The sequence below is a fragment of the Pelodiscus sinensis genome, chromosome 9, assembly GCF_049634645.1.
Source record: "Pelodiscus sinensis isolate JC-2024 chromosome 9, ASM4963464v1, whole genome shotgun sequence".
NCBI lineage: Eukaryota > Metazoa > Chordata > Testudines > Trionychidae > Pelodiscus > Pelodiscus sinensis.
This window is the reverse complement of record NC_134719.1, coordinates 24,848,196-24,868,150: the sequence shown is the minus strand read 5'-3', so window position 1 is coordinate 24,868,150 and position 19,955 is coordinate 24,848,196. Positions and strand designations below refer to the sequence as shown.

Here is a 19,955-nt window from a genome sequence, read left to right as displayed (position 1 = left end):
CCCTCGTTGTGCGGCAGCAGCGGCGCGTCCCGCCGGCTCCTAGGCGGGCGGGTGGGTGGCCAGGGGGCTCCCCGCCTGCAGCGCCCGTTGGCCGCGGTGCCCAGCCAGCGGGCGCTGTGGGGCAGGTGCTCGGAAGGCGCCTGTGGGCAGAGGCCGCGTGAGGCTCCAGCAACAACCGCCCAGCAGTCAGGGCAGAGGCCGGAGGCCGCTCCCCTGAGGGGCGGCGCGCAAGGGCCCGGCGGGGCTCGGCTGAGCAGCCGCCGGGAGCAGGGAGGCGGGGCGCCGGCGCTGTTTTACGGCGGGGCTGCGCGCGCGCCGGCGCCTCCTCTTCCTGTGGGGGAAGCCGGTGCCCCATGGCCGCTGCCCTCCCTGCTCCCCGCTGGCTCCCGGCGGCGGCCGCCCTGCTGTGGGCGTGCTGCGGGTCGGTAGCTACGGACGGGATCCAGGTAGGGGAGCTGGGGCCGCCCCCCGCCCCGTAGGGGGGACTCGCGCTCCGGGCCCGGGGGCTGACTCCACACGCGGGCACCGCAGGCGGCTGCTGGGCAGGGGAGGGTTAAGCCTCCGCAGCCCCTCCTCGGCGTTGGGCGAGAGACTCGTCACCGTCCCCCTCCCCCTCCCCATGTGTGAAGTGCTGCCAAAGCCCCATCAGCTCGGCTTCGTGACCCAAAACTCCCATTTCACGTCGAAGGTAGCTTGAGCTGCCCTCCCCTCCTAGCCCAAGCACAGAAGGTGGATCCCTGGCGCTCTTGTTTTGCATTTATTTGCTTTCGTCTTTTGTACCCGAGCCTGGGAATCCTCCCGTTTCACCAACTCTCTTAGTATCAATAACCATATGTGTGTAAAATGTGCGCCATGCGCTTATAAACGATGGGAATTCTCAAGTACGCACCATGTCTTGTTTACATTAGGGATGTAAAAATGCGGTTTAAAATGTAACCGTTTAACCGCTAAAGATCATGGCTGCGTGCGCCCCGGGCTCTTTAATACAAAACTGAAATAAACTTGATTCTACAGAGCTTGTAGCGAAGCATCTCTGGAAACCGGACTGGCAGAGGCCACACTCCTAGGGAGCCAGTGTGTGATCTGCAACCTGTAGGGTGTTGGGAGAGTGGCTGGATCTGAAGCAGACGGGCTGTACTGGCAGGCCACATAGTGTGGACACCCTATTTGTTAACTAGAACCAGTAAGCCTCACCTGTTATGGATGAGGCAAGCTGGTTAACCAGTTAACCTTTTGCATTCCTAATTTAAACTATAAAATGTATAAACAACTATTTTAGTTGCATCAAAATTAATTTTCAGATGTATTCCCATTTACCAGTTCTCTTTGAATAGGGACTATAATATAGGGAGTGAGGGTTGTTTTTTTTAAATCCTTTAGAGAGCTGTTTGGCTTCTCAGTTTGCAGTTAACTGTTCTTGTTTAGTTAAACATACAAGACTAATACTGTTGTTCACTTTTGTGATCAATGCAAATACATTATCATCAATTTGTGTATTTGATTCAGATACATTTTTCAGAGCATCGTGTTTTTAAAAACTGAAGGGGTTAATTAAATATTGTCCCTTGATCAGGAAGTATTATAGTTCTACTGTTTTCATGATTTAGTAATTATACTTATTACATACTGCTCACTTTAAATCCAGATATGTTATAGTTTAATAGGAATCCTATATTTAACATTTTGATAAAGCAAAAAAAAATAAAATTCTGTGCTTGCAAAAAATTAATACTGAGACAATTGCTAATGGAAATAAAATCAAACATTTAAAATACACTAATTACGGACCAGCTCCTGTCTGGCACCCTGGGCTGCTGTCTCTGTATCAGAGGCATTAGCATAGAGTGGCAAGAATAGACAGGGAAGAACTGTTTTACGCAAAAAGGCCCTGATGGCTAAAATGGCGATCGGGGCTTTCTTGCGCAAAATCACGTCTAGACTGGCCACGGATGCTTTTGCACAAAAGCACTTTAAAAAGCGTTAAAAGCATTTGCGGAAAATCATGCCAGTCTAGACATAGCTGGCCCCAGTCTGGGGCTCTTGTACATTTCAAAGATTGAAATACTGTGTGGAGTCTTTCCGCTTTGAAATGTACAAGAGCCCCTTCTGGAGTTCTTGTACATTTCAAAATAGAAGTGCCACGTGGAGCCCGGAGCCAGAGGGGGACTCCTTGCCAACCCCGAGCTCCACGTGGCGTTTCAATCTTTGAAATGCACAGGAGCCCCCATGTGGCCTTTCAAAGGTGGAACGCCATGCTAGTCCTTAACAACTAATTGAATAGTCGATGGAAATAATTGAAATTTAACATTCCTACTATAAACTAGGGATGTGAAAGGTTAACCAATTAACTGATAAGCATCACCCTAAATGGGTAATGCTTAGTGGTTCTGGTTAACCTGTAATCAGTGGGGGCTGGAGCAGCTCCCTTCCTGCCATGGGCAGGGAGCTGCTTCAGCCTCACAGGATGTGAGATGCAAAAAGGGTCTGTTCTTGTCTGGAGCGTCCATGGTGGGTGACTGGGAGCTGGCAGAACCAGCTCCAGTATGGAGTGTGGGAGCTGGTGGCAGTCCCAGTTCAAACACAGGGTGGGAGCTGGTAGCAGTTCCAGCTTTAGTGCAAGTTTGGGAGCCAGCCCCAGTGTGAGACTGTTGCAGCTGAGTTGGAGTGATTCCCAGCTCGGAACCTGCTTATTCAGTTAACGAGTTAAACATTAGGTCAGCCGTGGCCAGCTCGCGAGCCACATGCAGCTCTCTCCCCCCCAGCTCTCCTGGGTGCGGCTTGCGAAGCCCCCCCTTTCAGCTCATAAAGCTACCCCCACGCACCTGAAAACGGCCCTCTCCTTCCGGCTCCCTGTGCTCACCGGCGCAGGGGAGCCGTCCGGTGTGGCCATTAAAGATGGCGTTTTAAAGATGATACCGGCTAGTGAGAGCTTGTTGTGGTCAAAAAGCTGCTAAACGTGTTTTCTTAAAGGGGCAGTCCTTTTTTTTCTTTAGCTCTACGACTTTTCCTCAGCTCTTCGCATTGGATCCACTGATATCTTGGCTCTTTGTCCGGAACGGGTTGGCCACCCCTGCATTAGGTCAACCAGGATTTTACATCCCCACTATAAACCAGAACCGGAAGTTATGTTTTCCGTTTAGTTTGTTTAAGGTTTAAATTCCATTTGCCATTAACATTTTATATTTTGAAGAACCAATCCTTACCTTCCCGTTCCTTTCTTCCCCTTCACCTTACCTCCCATTGTAGGTTTTTCCTAAGTTCATTTCTACACAAGTGATCCAATATTTTGTGTTTCTTGCAGGACCAAGCAGGACAGTTTTTTAGAAGTGGACATACAAATAACTGGGCAGTTTTGGTAAGCAATTTGTTGTCAGCCTTCTTAAGTAAAACACTGATCCTGCAGTTGGTTTATGTTAGTGGCATGGCAGTCTGCCCATATGCAGCAAGATCAAGACCTGGGACTAAGTAGCATGACTTTGAGATAATGCTGGTAATAATATGAGAAGTATTTGGTGCTGAAAGTTTAAAAAAAAAATCTGCTTTCTATCCCGATCTTTGTCTCTAATTTCCTGTGCAACCCTGAGTGAGTTACTGTATTTGTGACCAGACTGTATTCTTTGTTTTCTCAAATTCCTGCAAAATTTAGGCTCTGGTCTCAAGATAACTTTGCTTCATTTTTTTTCATTTATAAAATAGAAGTGATAACACCACTTGTGAGGTATAAAATAAATGAATCAAAGAACTTAGAGTTTCAAAAAAGAAAAATGCTATAAACATTGAGAGAGGTGTGTTTTTGTACTGTACTTATCACTGGTAGCTACAAAAGTCAATAGCTTGATATTCAGAAACCTATTTAACAATCTGCTCTCTCTGTTTTGTCTAAATAGTAAAGCAACTTAAAGGGCATCTTTTGAAGAGATGATTTTAATTGATCAACTCCTATGTCATATACGTTAAAGATTTTTTTAAGCTAAATGTCTTGCCTCCTGCCTTTGGTTCTTTGTCAATCTGTACTTATTGCTGTATCTTGAATCAATTGAGGCTGGGTAGTTTCTTCTCTATCTGATCATGATTTCTTGAGCTGTTCTAGTAACTTTAACCTAAATGTTTCTTGTGTTGGTCAGCCTTCCAAGGACATTTACTAGTGTGTTAAACAGTAGTTACTCTCATGGCTCTCACTGATTGTTCTGGAGACATCTTGAGCCAGGTTGGAAGCTAGAGCCTCACTCAATTCACAGTTGAGAAAAGGTCTGGGGTCGTAAATCAACAAAGCGATTAATTGAGTTTAACTTTAAGCACACTTCATAAAATGTTGCATGACTCGGTCATCTTTTGCAGATTGTCACAAGCAGGCAAAGTCCTGAAATGGTGGCACTAGGTTTAAAACAGAGCTAGGTATATAACAGAACACACATATTTTATTACTGATACTGATGGCCTCCTGCTGGTGGTGGTACTGACACCCAAAACTTTTAATCTTCTCCCAGACAGAAGAACACTCTTCTCCTCTTCCTCTCACAATTATGTCCTGGATCCTCTGCTGGGAGGAGCCACCGCTTTTGGGGCTGTTGGTTGAAAAGCCATGCACACAAATCCAGCCAGGATAGTAACTGTATTATGATATTGACCTCAGTGTGTGCTCTGGTTGACTCTGGTACTCCATCCGATTGAGAGGAGTAAGATAAATTGACAGGACAACATTTTCCATTAATGCAGCACAATGTAGACACTTCAGTAAATTGACCTAAGATACGTTAATTCCAACTGTGTTACTCAAGTAGCTGGAGTAGCATAACTTAGGTCGACTTACTTCAGTACAGGGGTCCCCACTATAAGTCGTCCCAGTATACATCCGTTCCACACTAAAGTCGTTGACGTTTGTAGGAACTGATACATTATAAGTCCTCTCATTCCCCGCTATAAGTTGGGTGAAACACTCCCCCCAATTTGCTTAAATGGAAGTGAGCCGTGGGAAAAAAATTCCTCGCTTTAAGTTTTTTGTTATAAGTCCAAGTTTTTTGGAACATATCTTGGACTTATAGCGAGGACCCCCTGTAGTGTAAAACAAGGCCTTAGTAAGCTCATGTAGGGTACGTTTACATTAGACCTGTAGCTCGAAATAAGCTACGCAATTTGAGCTATGCAAATTGCATAGCTTATTTCAAGTCAATTTCAAAATAGCTTATTTTGAAATTTAGTGCTTTCTGCACAGCACTTGCTTTGGAATAGTGATTTATTTCAAAGTATCCCTTACTCCTTGTAGAATGAGGTTTACAGGGATGTCGGAATAGCAAGTGGTTATATTTTGAAATAACGGGCGCGCTCAAAAGATGCGGAATAGCCATTTCGGGATACCTCTAGTATCTCAAAATAATGCTGCAGTGTAGATGTAGCCTTACAGGTTTTAGTATTATTCCATGCATCGGAAAGGTTCTTTCCATCTTTCATAGTATCTGGGCCATTCTCCCTCTCAGCGGTCACTCGATAACGAGTAGGACGTCTTCCTGTCACCCTCCTATTTATGGATCTGTAGATGGCTGACCAGCCCGATTCTGGAGCTGCAGGTCTTATCGCAGAAGTGGCAGGTGCTGGTGGCTATTGGAGGGATGCGGGGCAGTTTTAGCCGCTCTTTTCTCCTTCTCCGCCTCTCCTCATCTGCGCAGTGGTAGGGCCTCTCAAAGTAAATCCCCTCACGGATTACTGCTCTCCACTGGGGACGGTCCTGGGCAAGGTTCTCCTAAGTGTCAACACCGATGCCATGCTTTTTCATGTTTGCCTTCAATATGTCCTTAAATTGCTTCCTCACATCCCCAACGCTCCTCTGTCCTTCTTTCAGCTTGGAAAACAGAATCTGTTTTGGGAGGCACTGATCAGGCATTTGGACCACATGACCAATCCAGTGAAGTTGTTGGTAGATGATGATAGCTTCAATGCTAGTCATGTTCGACTCTTCTGGGACACTAGTGTTTATGTGCCGTCTTCCCAAGGGATATTTAAGATTTGCCTGTAGCAAGATCGATATTGTTCAGGAACCGTCAGGTGAAGTTTATATGTTGTCCAGTTTTCACATGTGTATAGCAGTGTTGGAACATCCACTGTGCGGTACACAAAGAGCTTTGTGTTGGCACTGATGTCCCAGTTCTCAAAGACCATTCGTCTCAGGTGCGCAAAAGCAGAACGTGCACAGCTCAGGCGATGCTGGATTTCCGCGTCAATGTTGACTTTGGCGGAGAGATGACTTCCAAGATATGGGAAATGCTCCATGTTTTCCAGCAGTTTTCCGTTGACTTTATACACAGTACATGAGATTGTCCTGTCAGCGAGAGTTAATGGAGCACTTTGGTGTTTTTGATGTTCAGTGCGAGGCCAAGATTCTCTTACGCATCAGCGAAGGCACTTAAGATGGTCTGAAGAGCTACGAGAGAAAAAGCAGCGACCATATTGTCATTCGTTTACTGGAGCTCCATGATTGAAGTTGTGGAGGCTTGCTTTTGGCCTTCAGTCTCCTGAGGTTGAAAAGCTTCCCATTAGTTTTGTAGACAATCTTCACGCCATCTGGAAGCTTGCCATCAATGAGATGGAGGGTGATAGCAATGAAGATGCAGAACAGTGCTAGGGAAATGACTCAGCCTTGTTTGACTCCTGTTTTGACCTCAAAGGGGTTGCTTTGAGATCTGTTGTTACTCAGCATTGTGGCAGTCATGTTGCCATGAAGCAGCCTCAGGATGCTGGTGAATTTTTTGGGGTCTTTGAGAGGATGGTCCACAGGGCGCTACAATTGAATCGAACACCTTCGTCAGGTCGATGAAACTCATGTATAAGGCTTGATTTTGTTTGCAACATTTTTCTTGCAATTGCTGAGCGGTGAAGACCATGTCCACTGTTCCTCAAAATGGTCAGAAGCCACACTGGGATTCTGGAAGAATTTCTTCTGAGATTGGCAGGAGTCAATTGGCAAGGATTCGAGCTAAGATTTTCCCTGCTGTTGCCAGCAGGTAGATGCCGCAATAGTTTCCAAAGTCCAATTTGTCACCCTTTTTTAAAAGACTGACGATCAATGTGTTTCTCAACTCTCGTGATATCTACTCCCTAGTCCAGATCTTGAGAATTAGGAAATGGAGTTGTTTGTGGAGCTCTGGGCTGCCTTCTTTGAAAACTTCAGCGGGGATTCTGTCTAGTCCAGTTGCCTTGTTACTCTTCATCACTTTGATGGTAGCTTGGACCTCATTCAGGGTAGGAAGTACTGCGAGATCGTCCCTAGGCGGTTGCTGAAGGATTCGGTCAAGGGATTCTGGGACTACGGTGGAGGGGCTGTCCAGGAGCTCGTAAAAGTGCTCCTTCCAGTGAGAAGCAATTGATTCATTGGCTTTCAAGAGTTGGGTACCATCCTTTGATCTCGTGATTAATTCCATGGTTTCTCGGTCCGTAAACATCTTTGGTGGCATTGAAATACTAGGCCATTAGTATTCATATTGATTTAGTCGTTATAGTGTCAAAGGTTCTGTAACATAAAATATAATGACTACTTTTTAATCAGATTCTGAAAGTTACTTCTAACACTCTTCTTACACTTACTTGTTTACTTACTGGTATTTAAACAAACTGACACATTGTTTGGAAATGTGCCCCCAAACTAGAATCTGAATATTCCTTAATTGTTTGAGAGTTAGTATGCAAATTCTGTTGTTCAGGCCCAACTCTAATGCTATTATATTTGACTACCTAAAAGCCAGACACCCCAGCAAAAGTTCCCTTCTTTCTACATGTGGACTTTGTATTCATTTACTTGCACTTTGCAACAGGGCTATATTAGAAATTTGAAATGAAGAAAACATTAAATAATTTAAGTAATCCACTTGTCAGTGCTGGATTATTTCCCACAATACTTATTTTTAGTACTTTTTCTAGTTTTAAATGAACGTTTTCTCCACGTGTCAATACATTAACATTTTTTTCAAAATATGAAAAAAACTTTTTTTTTTTTTTTTTTTTTTTTTTTTTGCATAGAAGGGGTATATTACTTATGGCATTGATTTCTTGAATCTCTGAGTGGCTAGTTTTTTGACATCACAGCAAACAACATACATTGATGCATATAATAACTCAATGCATTGCTTACATCTTTTAATATGTATTTATTTCTTTTAAACACTGAAGGTGTGTACATCTCGATTCTGGTTTAACTACCGTCATGTGGCAAATACACTTTCAGTTTACAGAAGCGTCAAGAGGCTAGGCATTCCTGATAGGTAAGATAATCTTATTGTTTAAATTTTGATTTTAAAATAAAAGTTCATCTTCTGAAACAGGACTAAAATGTTGGCCTCTTCCTTTCATAAGCAGGTAGAGAGCAGTGACTTAATTACATTAATTTACTAAAAGTTGGAATAATATTATTAGAAAGGAAAATGACAAAAGTATGTACTGTGATGCTACCAGACAGAAATTGATAATTGGATCAAATTATGTGATGCTAACCAACCACTAAATTGCACTGCTAGTTAGTTTGTGAATGCACAGTTGAAAATTGGTAAAATGTATTCAGTCACTATATTGCAGCTTCATGTCTAACATAACTAATGTATTTTTAATATGCCTTTTGATTAAAGAACACTTCACTTAATGAGCAAGCCTAACTACAAGTGCAGTGCTTCAGCTAAATCAAGGGCACACAATTAGAGTGAGGACCTCTAAATGACTGGTTTCTAGCAAAGAAGCTTCTACATGTCATAAACTTTATTAAAAATAGACGTTTTGGTGGAAGTTTCAAAAGAGTTCAGTGCCTTTTCTGCACATGCGAGCTGTGCTCATCAGTTGCACCAGGATAGTGAAAAATGGCACAAACTCCATGATGTGGTTGCAGTTATATTAAAGGTTTATGGGAAGGAGACAATACTATTATAAGTCATCTTTATTCTGGTATAATTGCATTCATACCAGGCTTGTACTTGTATAACTGTTTTAGTTAATACCTTTGTAAAAAAACTGCAGACTCATCCAAAGTGTGAGTTTCTCAGCTCCCATTGTCTGGGCCCTACCAGATTCATGGCCATGAAAAAGGTGTGTCAGATCGTGAAATCTGGTCTTTTATGTTTATTTACCCCCACACTATATTTTTTCATAGAGGAGACCAGTGTTCTCAAATTGGGGATCTTGACCCAAAAGACAATTGCAAAGTTATTTTAGTGGATTTGTAGTATTGCCATTCTTGCCTCTGTGCTGTTTTCAGAGCTGGGTGGCTGGAGATAAATGTCTGCTGGCCAGGAACCTAGTTCTGAAGGCTAGCAGCAGCGCAGAAGTAAAGATGGTGATACTGTATTATTCTGTCTTACTTCTGTATTGCTGCTGGTTGGTGGTTACTTTGCCTTCAGAGTTGGGCTCCTGGCCAGCAGCCACTGTCCTGCTCTGAACACAGCCTGCTACCTGAAGCAGCAGAGAAATAAGAGTAGCAGGTACTTGGGATGTTAGATAGCATGTAATTGAATAGTCATGTGGCCTCATCAAATATTAACGATTACATGACTATTTGATAGTCCCCAGGGGCAGGACCGGCAGCCAGGGCACTTCCAGCCCCACTTGCCCTTATAATTATGGTGACCATATTTTCTGAACCAAAATTAGGGACACATTAGCCACATCCTTGACCCCCATTAGCCATGCCCCCTGCCACAAGAAGTCCCACCCGTGGAGGTAGTACTCCCGGGGTCAAGATGGACACATGACCAGAAGGGTGTCATGTGACTCCTCTAAGAACTTCTCCCATCGTCCTCTTGCCAATAGGGATGAGTTTGGCCCTCACAGGACCCCCATGCAACTATTCTGCAATTGCATTAACCCAATTTACATTGCATTAACTCTGGGGGAGAGGCTGAGGGAAGTGTTTCCTCTAAGATTTTCCTCACATGAGCAGAGTAAATTTTATCTTGCGTACCAGTTTTGAGTTCATGTGATCTTGTTCAGATGTGTGCCACTGTGGCACCCAAATTATTAATACATATCTTATAAACCTTTCATTTTTCCCTCTGCTGTCATGTCTCCTCCCCTCCCCTCACACCATTTGCTCCCCTGGTGCCTGCTGTCCCCCACCCCTCACCTTCCTCTGCTGTCCTGATTCCTGCCCTTTTCACTCCCCTCAGCCCTCCGGGACCTGCCCCCTTATCCTGCACCAGCCCCTTCTCTTTCCCGTGTGCCCACTACTTCTCTAGCCCCGGCAGCTCTTACTACATTTAAAATGCAGAGCTGCAGTGTGGGTGGCTCCTGGAACTACCCCCGCTGTGGCTCTGCAGAGTGGTCCTTATTGACTAATCATGTAGTTGATAGAAATTGTAGGTTCTACACAGTTAGCCAGATAACTGCAATTTAACATCCTTAATTTACACGCAAGAGATTGTTTTGTTTAAAAAAGCTCTTTATAGTAACTCCTACCACAACTTTTGTTCCTAAAGGACAGTAAAGACCAGATCCCCATCTGGCTTCAGGTGCTGTAGCTCCAGATTTCACTCTGACTATCTTATTAAAGTACACAATCTGCATAAAGTGGCTTGCATGCAATAACTATGCTGGGTGAGGTAGAATCAGGGCACTGGTGTCCTTAGAGACTAATGTCTTGCTCATCTAAGATAGTCTTCACTGACCAAAAAAAATTGTGTTGGAAACTGCAAGATAACTAACAGGCGTTAGTAATCTTGCTGTAAAAACCTAATGGAGACAAAGGTCTGTATTTTCACGGGGGTTGGACGTGGTGACGTAGAGTCTTGATCTTGCCTGGCAACCCTGTGCTAAAAATGACAGGTGCCTTATCTCTTCTTAGGATTTTAGAGTGATATAATTGTTGCACATTAGTGATTTCTTAAAAAAAAAAAAAAAAAAAAAAAAGCTTTGTGTCAGTCAAGACACAGCCTTAGTTTGGGGGTAGTTGTTGGTGGTCTTGGGTAGGGAAAGGAAGATGCAGTTGAACTGGGCCCTTGCTTAAATGGTCATATGTTGTTATTTGCCTAAGGCAGCCTTGTCCTTTACCTGTGTGAATGTGAACACTATGGGCTAGTGTGGAAATTAGGGGTAAATCCATACTTTTGTGCATTATTTATGTTTCTAGGACTCTGAATCTTTCATGCTCTGTCTATTCGCTGTATGTGATTCCCCCAGCTTATGGGTAGTATCCTGCTGTCACTTGAGTCAGTTGCAAAACTCTCATTGACTTTTGTGAATATAAGACTGATCATACAACTTTATTGAAAGGAAAAGCAGCTGTCTGCTGCTCAAAATTACTGCAAGGGAGTGTGGGATTAACTGCTTTCCTCGGGAGTGGACAATATTTTTTGAAAGGGGGCCACTTCACAAATTTCTGAAATGATTGCGGGCCGCACTGGAAGGGGCAGGGCCTTTGGTAGAAGGGGCAGGACTCGGAGGCCTCATTAGCCTGGGGTGGAGGAGGCCTCATTAGCCTGGGGTGGGGGGAGCGCATGAAGTCCTTGCTTCCACTTCCCAGTGCTGAGAGAGAACCGCCAGCTCCCCCATTCCCTGGTCTCGATTGGCTGGGGGCAGAGAAGTGGCAGGGCGACTGTGAGCCAGATCTGGCCCACGGAGGCTGTCTTGTCCACACCTGGCCTTGCTGTATCTCTTCAGCACAATGAGGCTCAATCTACACTGCACACACCTGTCAGCAAAGTTGATGTCAGGGATGTGAAGAGGTCTGATCCCTAATCAACATAGCTGTAGGAACAGATGTTCATAGCATAGATACAGCTAGCATTTTTACCAGCCTAACTTGCTTGTTTGTATCAAGACAGGCTATATCTGTTTGAGTACATTTAGGCTGTGTCTACATTGGCACCCCTTTCCGGAAAAGGGATGCTAATGAGACCAGTCGGAATTGCAAATGCTGCGGGGGATTTAAATATCCCCTGCGGCATTTGCAATTCCGACTGGTCTCATTAGCATCCCTTTTCCGGAAAGGGGTGCCAATGTAGACACAGCCTTATAGTATAAGTATTGATCGAGTGGTCTAGGTACCCTTACCTTTTGTGCCTATCTGGTGGTGTTTTGTTTAAGTGCTGCATAGAATCTGACAGTGCTCTGACACTTGGAGTCTCTGCTCTAAAGCTTGCAATATTTATATATTTGTTTCCTAACAGAATGGTGGATAAAGTATTCTCCTTTTTGGTACAGTGGGTATTGAGGGGTGTTTAAGCTGCCGACTGAACTTTGTGACATTGGAGGCATGGAGTTTCCCCGTTTATTTCTTTACTACTTTTGTTTTAGTTTTGTTATAGTATACGATTCTGTTTTCCCTTTAGGCTTCAAAAGATCCAGTAGACTATTTATTGAATATTAAAAACTTACTCCTCTTTTTAAATTTTTGATAATATTTACAGAATTCCATACTTTTGTGTAGGAGTGGAGATGTGGGTCTCCTTGTGGAACGTCTGTGACCCTACAGTGAATTTCTGACTTTATTGTGAGTTTATTTGCAGTCCTGCATTGTGCTTTTCAACAATGTCAGTGCCCCCACAGCTCCCATTAAAACTCTGGCCTGTGGGGAAAACAGCAGATTTCTTTCCTTTTCATTGTTTCACTTTACAAAAGCTTTGTGAGGGGCTTGTTGCCTTGTCCTCTTGCCTTCCTGTTTGTTTCACCTAGTTGTCCTGTTGTAATCTAAAATATCAGCTGTCTAGGCCAGTTTCTCTGTAGTTCTTGTTTGCTCATGCCTGCTACAGTGGGGGCCATGGCTCAAGAACCCAGACACTACTGTAATACAGATAATACTGCAAAGGAGTATTGATTTAAGCTCCTCTGAGATGTAGAGAGGAACAAACTGCAGTGAAATTTCCAAAATGGGGATAACGTGATTTACTTTTAAATTATGGATGAAAACGTATGAGAGAGCTAAGTGTTATTAGTATCCTCCCTTTTTCACAAATGTTCAACATGAGTGAAATTCATTCTACCAATGGATAGCCTGAGGAGTTGGCCTTTGTTTGGAGGAACTAAGGTGAGATTTAACATCCACCCTCTTAAGTTGAAGCATGCCACAGGAGATGGGCTGCTGTACTTTCTGCAGTTATTGCAGCCTCTTATTTGAATAGTGTTTGATTTTCCTCCCTGCCTCTGGACGGAGTTCCTAGCCACTCTGGCTGCAATGAGTCTGTCACTTAGGAACCGCCTTTCTGTTTTCTGCCTCCTACAGTGTTATATAACACAGGCCACAGAAATTGTATTCCAAATGTACTACAGGTTGAACCTCTCTAGTCCGGCACCCTTGGGACCTGACCGCCGCCGAACCAGAGAATTTGCTGAATCATAGAAGGTCAATATTGTATAGCAACATTACCTACACTTCCACTGCTTACTGGGCTGTTAGAAGACAGTGAAGGGTAAATTAGAGCTAAATCACAGCACAGAACGCTGAGAGCTATGACTGGTGGCTGTAAACAAACTTTATGGCATTACAGGAAAACTTGCTCTCACTCATGATAAGTGGCCATCTGGCTAACTTAAAATCATGCCAGACCACAGATGTTGCTGGATTAGAGGTTCAACTTGTAAAATGCAGGATTTTGATAATTGTTTTTGAAATAGAGTGTGACAAACAACAGCAATGCTATATCTTAAAATCAGATTTATTAGGATCCTTCCTGGGTTTTAAAAAAATGAGTATTTCCTTCTGAAACCCATCTGTCAATAATAGCTAGATTTGTCATCCAGCAACAGAAGACATTAGGAAGATCCTGGATCTTTAGATACTCTTACATCTTGACATGAAGCAAAGCACTCTTATCTGTAGTATGAAAATTGTTACAAGACAGAATAGAAGCCCTCTTTAGGCAATCATAGTTTTAATCATTGTTCTAATCAATTCAGTGGCTATGATGGCAATAATCTGTTTGGTCAAGGCAGACACATTTCTGTTTAACAATTAAATTCCAAAATAACACTCTAAAATTACCACTATGAATGCTGAAGCACCAACATGGATACTAATGGATGACAGTGGAAGCAATTCTGCTAACATTAATTTGTTGTAATGCATAGTTTTTGTGTGGATGTACATGTTTCACATGTATTTTAAAATCTCTCACAATGCATTAAATGTGTGTAGCAACTTGGTGTGCTTGTATATTTGAAATTCATTTTCCCAATAGTATTACATTATTCATTTTTGTCTGTATTGTTGATAGAGCATCTTGCAGTCTTCAAGAACATTACACAAGATGGTGGAGCTAATAGGTTCATAACAGCCTCAACTCAGAATTCCATGCTTTTGATGCTGGGACCTTGTGTACTTGTAGTTTTGTGAACTGATTTTTAACTACATCTGTGCAGGGCCCACACTCTCTATACCAGAATAGTGTAAAACCCACTTTCTCAATGCCCGTGAGAAGGCTTTATAATTGGGGTTGGAAAAAACACCACTAAGATATCTTCACTTATTCTTTGAGTTTTTCTCTGGTGACGGTCCCCAGCAGACCAGAGGCACCGGGAGCAAAGCGGCGGCGGCGGCGGGGTGCCGTGCCTCTGAGGCTTTGCTCTGGCAAAGCCTCAGAGGTGCGGGACTCCGCCGCCGCTGCCGCTTTGCTCCCGGTGCCTCTGGTCTGCTGGGGACCGTCTCCAGCAGACCAGGGACACCGGGAGCAAAGCCGCAGCAGCGGCGGAGTCCCGCACCTCTGAGGCTTTGCCAGAGCAAAGCTTTGCCTCTGCCTCCCCGGCTTTGCTCCAGGTGTCCCTGGTCTGCTGGAGACGGTCCCCAGCAGACCAGGGGAACCCGGAGCAGCTTTTCTCGCCCCGGAGGTCAAAGTGGCAGGACCGCTGCGCTCTGGGCGGTCCCGCTGCCTGCGAGCTCCCGGGCAAGAAAGCCCCGTTCGTAAGTGCGGATCCGACATAAGTCGGATCCGCGTAACTCGGGGACTGCCTGTATAATCTTATTTAAATGAGTAGAGCCCTATATAGACACAACATTTGTATCTTCAGCTGATAATGCAGTTGGCACACATAGCAGATATAAAATGGATATGTGCATATTTTGCAGGGCTCTAATAATGGGTCATGTTTGTTTGTTCCATGATTTGCAACCTTCCTTTTGTATTAAAATAGAATATCTGAAATTGTTATGTTTTGTTTTCCCCAGTCACATTGTCCTGATGCTGGCAGATGATATGGCATGTAATCCAAGGAATCCCAAGCCAGCAACAGTCTTTAGCCATAAAAACATGGAGCTAAATGTTTATGGAGATGATGTGGAAGTGGATTACAGAAGCTATGAGGTAACAATGCTTTGTTTATCTAACCAGATTTTTCTGTAGTGTTGCTTTAAAGCCTGATCAAAAGTCTATTGAAGTCAGTGATAGCCTTTCCATTCACTTCACAGGATTTTGGATCAGGCCTTTATTCTCAATTGATATATAACAAAAAGAAGATTCCTACTGATTTTCGTAACTTGTTACAACTTTGTAGTTCTTTCCTACCAGTTAGAATAAAATATTGTACATTGGTTATTTTAAAGAAAATGTTCATTCCCAGGCCTGTTATTGCTACTGCTGTTGTGAGTTGTGGCTAGGAGATTGTGAGGATTGCCATCTATTTTAACAGTATAAAAATGTTACTGATTTTCCATTTTGTTTAAGTAGTTTAGATTGTATGATTGGTTAAATTGCTAGCACTTCCATGTGCTTTGACATTAAGCAGGTGTGTGTTTGCACTTTGCGTGTTCAACATCTTTTTAAAAATATTTATTTTTTCCCCAAATAAAACATGTCCTTTTTGTAAGTAATTCATTTCTAACCACTTTATAACATCTGGTAAATTGAAATGTCTGCATCACTTTACTATGGTCTTGTTTTCAGAAAACACTTCTTACTGCAATTTTTTTCTAAGTATTAACTGGATTGACTTAACTGAGATTTCAGTTACAGAATTTTAATTAGTACCACACACTAAAATGATTTATAAAGCAAATGTATAGTTTACAGGAACAATTAAATTTCATACCATGTTTCCTATTGGAAACTTTGTAGGTTTACAGAAGATGTCATGCTCTCTGATTTTAATGTCCGGAGTCTGAATTTTTTTATAGCATTTCAGAGTGCTATAAATCTGCATTCAGAACAAGGAGTTCTAATGTTTAATCAAACAATTTATGGTCACTGTCCAGATGGACTGCATCTGATCTTTTAGATGTTTGTGCCACAGGAATCTTTTCCTTGCTTGAGCTGTACAGAGAATTTAAACTGTAGAGTTTTTATTAACATTTTTCCATGGTAACACACACTAATATTGCAGTATATTGTGAATTCGTAAGTGGTGTTGACGGAGTAAAGATACACGCTACAGGCAGTCCCCGGGTTACGTACAAGATAGGGACTGTAGGTTTGTTCTTAAGTTGAATCTGTATGTAAATCGGAACTGGCGTCCAGATTCAGCCGCTGCTGAAACTGACCGCCAGTTCTGACTTACATACAGATTCAACTTAAGAACCCCAAGCTTCCCCAAGTCAGCTGCTGCTGAAACTGATGAGTGCTGATTCCAGGAAGCCTGGGGCAGAGCAACTCTGCCTCGGGCTTCCTGTAGTCAGCGCTGGTCAGTTTCAGCAGCGGCTGACTTGGGGACGCCTGGGGCAGAGCAGCTGGGGTGCTGCCGGGTTGCTCCAGTAGTGCCCAGAGCGTGTGCTGCAGGACCAATCGGCAGCGCCCCAGCTGCTCTGCTCCAGGGTCCAAAACAAAAGCCTGGTCTGCTGGGGGGGGCGGGGGGCACACTATCCGTGCTCCCCCCCCCACCCCAGCAGACCAGGGACACGGGGAGCAGAGCAGCAGTGGCAGCGGGGTGCCGCGCCTCTGAGGCTTTGCTCTGGCAAAGTCTCAGAGGCGCGGGACCTCCCCCCCCCGCGGCTGCGGCTTGAGTCCCGGTGCCTGTGGTCTGCTGGGGACGGTCCCCAGCAGACCACAGGCACCGGGTCTCAAGCGGCAGCAGCAGCGGTTCCCGTGCTTCTGAGGCTTTGCTCTGGCAAAGCCTCAGAAGCGCGGGAACCCGCCCGGTGCCCCTGGTCTGCTGGAGACGGTCTCCAGCAGACCAGGGGCACCGGGAGCAGCTTACGAACGGGGCTTTCTCGCCCCGGATCTCGCAGGTAGCAATCCGCTACCTCGACCTCCGGGGCGAGAAAGCCCCGTTCGTAAGTGCGGATCCGACGTAAGTCGGATCCGCGTAAGTCGGGGACTGCCTGTATACTGTGACAGGTGTTCAAATCAATGAGGACACAGTAAAACTCTGTGATGGCTGTACATGTGTATTCAGTGAAATAGTTTTCAAATATAGTAAAACAACAGGTTGATTTTAATGGGGCAATAAAAAGAACTCTTACCAGTGAGAAGTCGCACAGTAAAACCATAGTTTGTCATTATTTTATGGAACCCAGTCTATTAATGCTCAATAGATATCCCTTATGTTGTTTAGAAATTACTTCATTTTCATATTTGTAGGTTACCGTGGAGAATTTTTTGCGTGTATTAACAGGAAGAATCCCACCAAGCACACCTCGATCCAAACGCCTACTTTCTGATGACAGAAGCAATATTCTAATATATATGACTGGTAATTACAGGAATTTATTGGTTTTGCTGTTTAGTAGAGAAATTAAATCTCATGAGGATGCGAAATAATACTGAAGAACTAGTAGAACAAATACATGGTTATTATGGATTCACATTACTTTGAGCAAGACATCCATTATTAGTAATATTAAAACCAATTCATGAAGGATTCTGATAACTAAGATTTCTACTCCACTTAAAAATATGGGTCTTATACTCCACATTTCCCTGGGCATATGGTATAGAGAGCCAAGTTTGTAATGACTCTGGAAGTTACCAAAAAAAAGTCATTATTATGTGAAGGGGTTTTGTATAGATAATCCATGAAGCATTCTTAAAGCAATATCTAGCAATTTCTGAATGAATAAGATGTATTCCAGATTAAACGATGCACATCTATTGTCCTTATTACCCTAGTATTGTGATTTGTCATCCCACACCAAAGAGAGAGAGATATTGCATTTAACTGTTTCTTTTAGCAAGCATATTTGTATGTATTGTACTCTTATCTTTAACATACATACTTTTTTAACTTGTGAATTTTTCTACAAGGTCATGGTGGAAATGGTTTCTTGAAATTTCAGGATTCTGAAGAAATCACTAATGTAGAACTTGCTGATGCCTTTGAACAAATGTGGCAGAAAAGAAGGTAAAAATGTATTACTTAGTGATTAAATACAATATGTCATCAAGAGGTATAAAATTTGGTTTGTAGCTTTCCAATCGTCCATTTCATTCTAGTCAGAACTGCACACTCTTCTAGTGAAAGGTGATAAAACTAATTATTTTTATTCTGAATATGGTTTATAAATACAACAAAAATTGTCACCTCAGCAATGGTATTAAATAACTATTGTTCTTTAGGCTGTCAGAAGCGCTCTTTTCCAGAGGAGAAGGAAGTCTATTATAATTTTCAGCCACTGAAATGAGTTACCTTGGCTCAATATCTTACGTGTTTCTTATTCATTATAAAGTATCCGAAACATGTGAATGAAGATACAGTCTAGAGCAGCGCCTGGAAATTCGGTGGTGCATGCAGCAGGATGTAAATAGAAAGTGGTCAGATGCAGTCCATGGGCTAGATCAAAGTGTTAGGTGGGCTGGATCCAGCCCCCGTGCCGCATCTTGTCCAACCCTGGTCTATAGAATGCCAAATATGAAAGCTGTTTTATTTCTTTTAGATACAATGAATTGCTGTTTATTATTGATACCTGCCAAGGAGCATCCATGTATGAACGATTTTATTCTCCAAATATAATGGCATTGGCTAGTAGCCAAGTAGGAGAAGATTCTCTTTCGGTAAGTGAGTTTAGCTGGGTACTTGGAGCTAAGGTTAGGATTCTTATGGGTATGGTATTTGGAGGTAGGGTTAGGGTCCTGTGGATAGGGGACTTGGAGTGAGGGTTTAGATTTCCCTGGATAGAGCTTTTCACCCTTTGAGTCAGGGTTTCTGTAGATAGGATATTTGGAGCTAGGTTTAGGGTTCCTGTAGGTAGGTCTCCCTGCACTAGAGTTAGAGATTCCATGGGTAAGGTGCTTGGATCTAGGGTTAGGATTCCTGTGGGCAGAGTGTTTGTATCTAGGATTACTATTCCAGGCGACAGGACTTGGTGCCCTATCATTAGGATTCCTATGAGCAGGGTTCCTTCTATTTTTTTTACAGCCATGGGCAGATAAATTTTGTAACTTTCACTGAGAAATGTGAAGATGTGCACCACCAGTACAAAACGGATGGTGCTGGATGTTGGTGCTATAGGCACTGCACTGATCAGCTGGGCAGAACTTGAATCTCTCTTGTGAGGCCACCCAAGCACTCAGCTTACAGGGAAGACTGCCTATGAGTATGGTGCTTAAAGCTTGGGTTAGGGTTCCTGTGGGTTGGAGGTACGGTAACTTTTCTTTCCCCAAAAGTGACCAAAGGATTTAGGAGCACAGGTCCTGTTAACTTTCAGCAGCCCTTATGCTTCTAAGTTTCTTTAGCACTTCTGAAAATCTCCCCCATAACTTCTTAACATATAAAGGGTGTTTAGCTTCTAAAGCATTGTATAATGGGTGAATGTATAATATTGGATGTGTTTTTTGTGGTGTTCTGTTGTGATGTTCAAAAGTGTGGGGGTGTCAGTTGCCCACCAGGCTAATGTACACCCCTAATTTAATTTTCAGTAAATCTTACAATTCGAACATAAAATAATGAATTAGAAACTTAATGATAAATATATTTTTTCTGCAGTGTAACAATAGAGAATAGAAAATATGAATGATAATACAATGGGTAGTACATTTGAAGAGGGACGCTAGTCGTCTTCTCCCTAAACCTGCAAGTGGCTTCAGCTTCATCTTTCTGACTGTAGGCTTTTATGACAGCAGCTGTTTGTG

At 43.3% G+C, this 19,955-nt stretch overlaps 1 protein-coding gene across 1 annotated transcript in view; it reads left to right on the top strand.

The window, feature by feature from the left end:
* The first annotated feature begins 288 nt into the window (after window positions 1–288).
* The window catches only part of PIGK (phosphatidylinositol glycan anchor biosynthesis class K), a 162,596-nt gene continuing 142,929 nt past the window's right edge, over window positions 289–19,955 (top strand). The window contains exons 1-7 of the mRNA XM_075936291.1: window positions 289–446; window positions 3,302–3,355; window positions 8,158–8,249; window positions 15,125–15,260; window positions 17,469–17,580; window positions 18,132–18,228; window positions 18,761–18,878. Of these exons, the coding sequence (XP_075792406.1) occupies window positions 354–446; window positions 3,302–3,355; window positions 8,158–8,249; window positions 15,125–15,260; window positions 17,469–17,580; window positions 18,132–18,228; window positions 18,761–18,878 (702 nt within the window). The 5' untranslated portion in view covers window positions 289–353. The remainder of the gene's footprint in view (window positions 447–3,301; window positions 3,356–8,157; window positions 8,250–15,124; window positions 15,261–17,468; window positions 17,581–18,131; window positions 18,229–18,760; window positions 18,879–19,955) is intronic.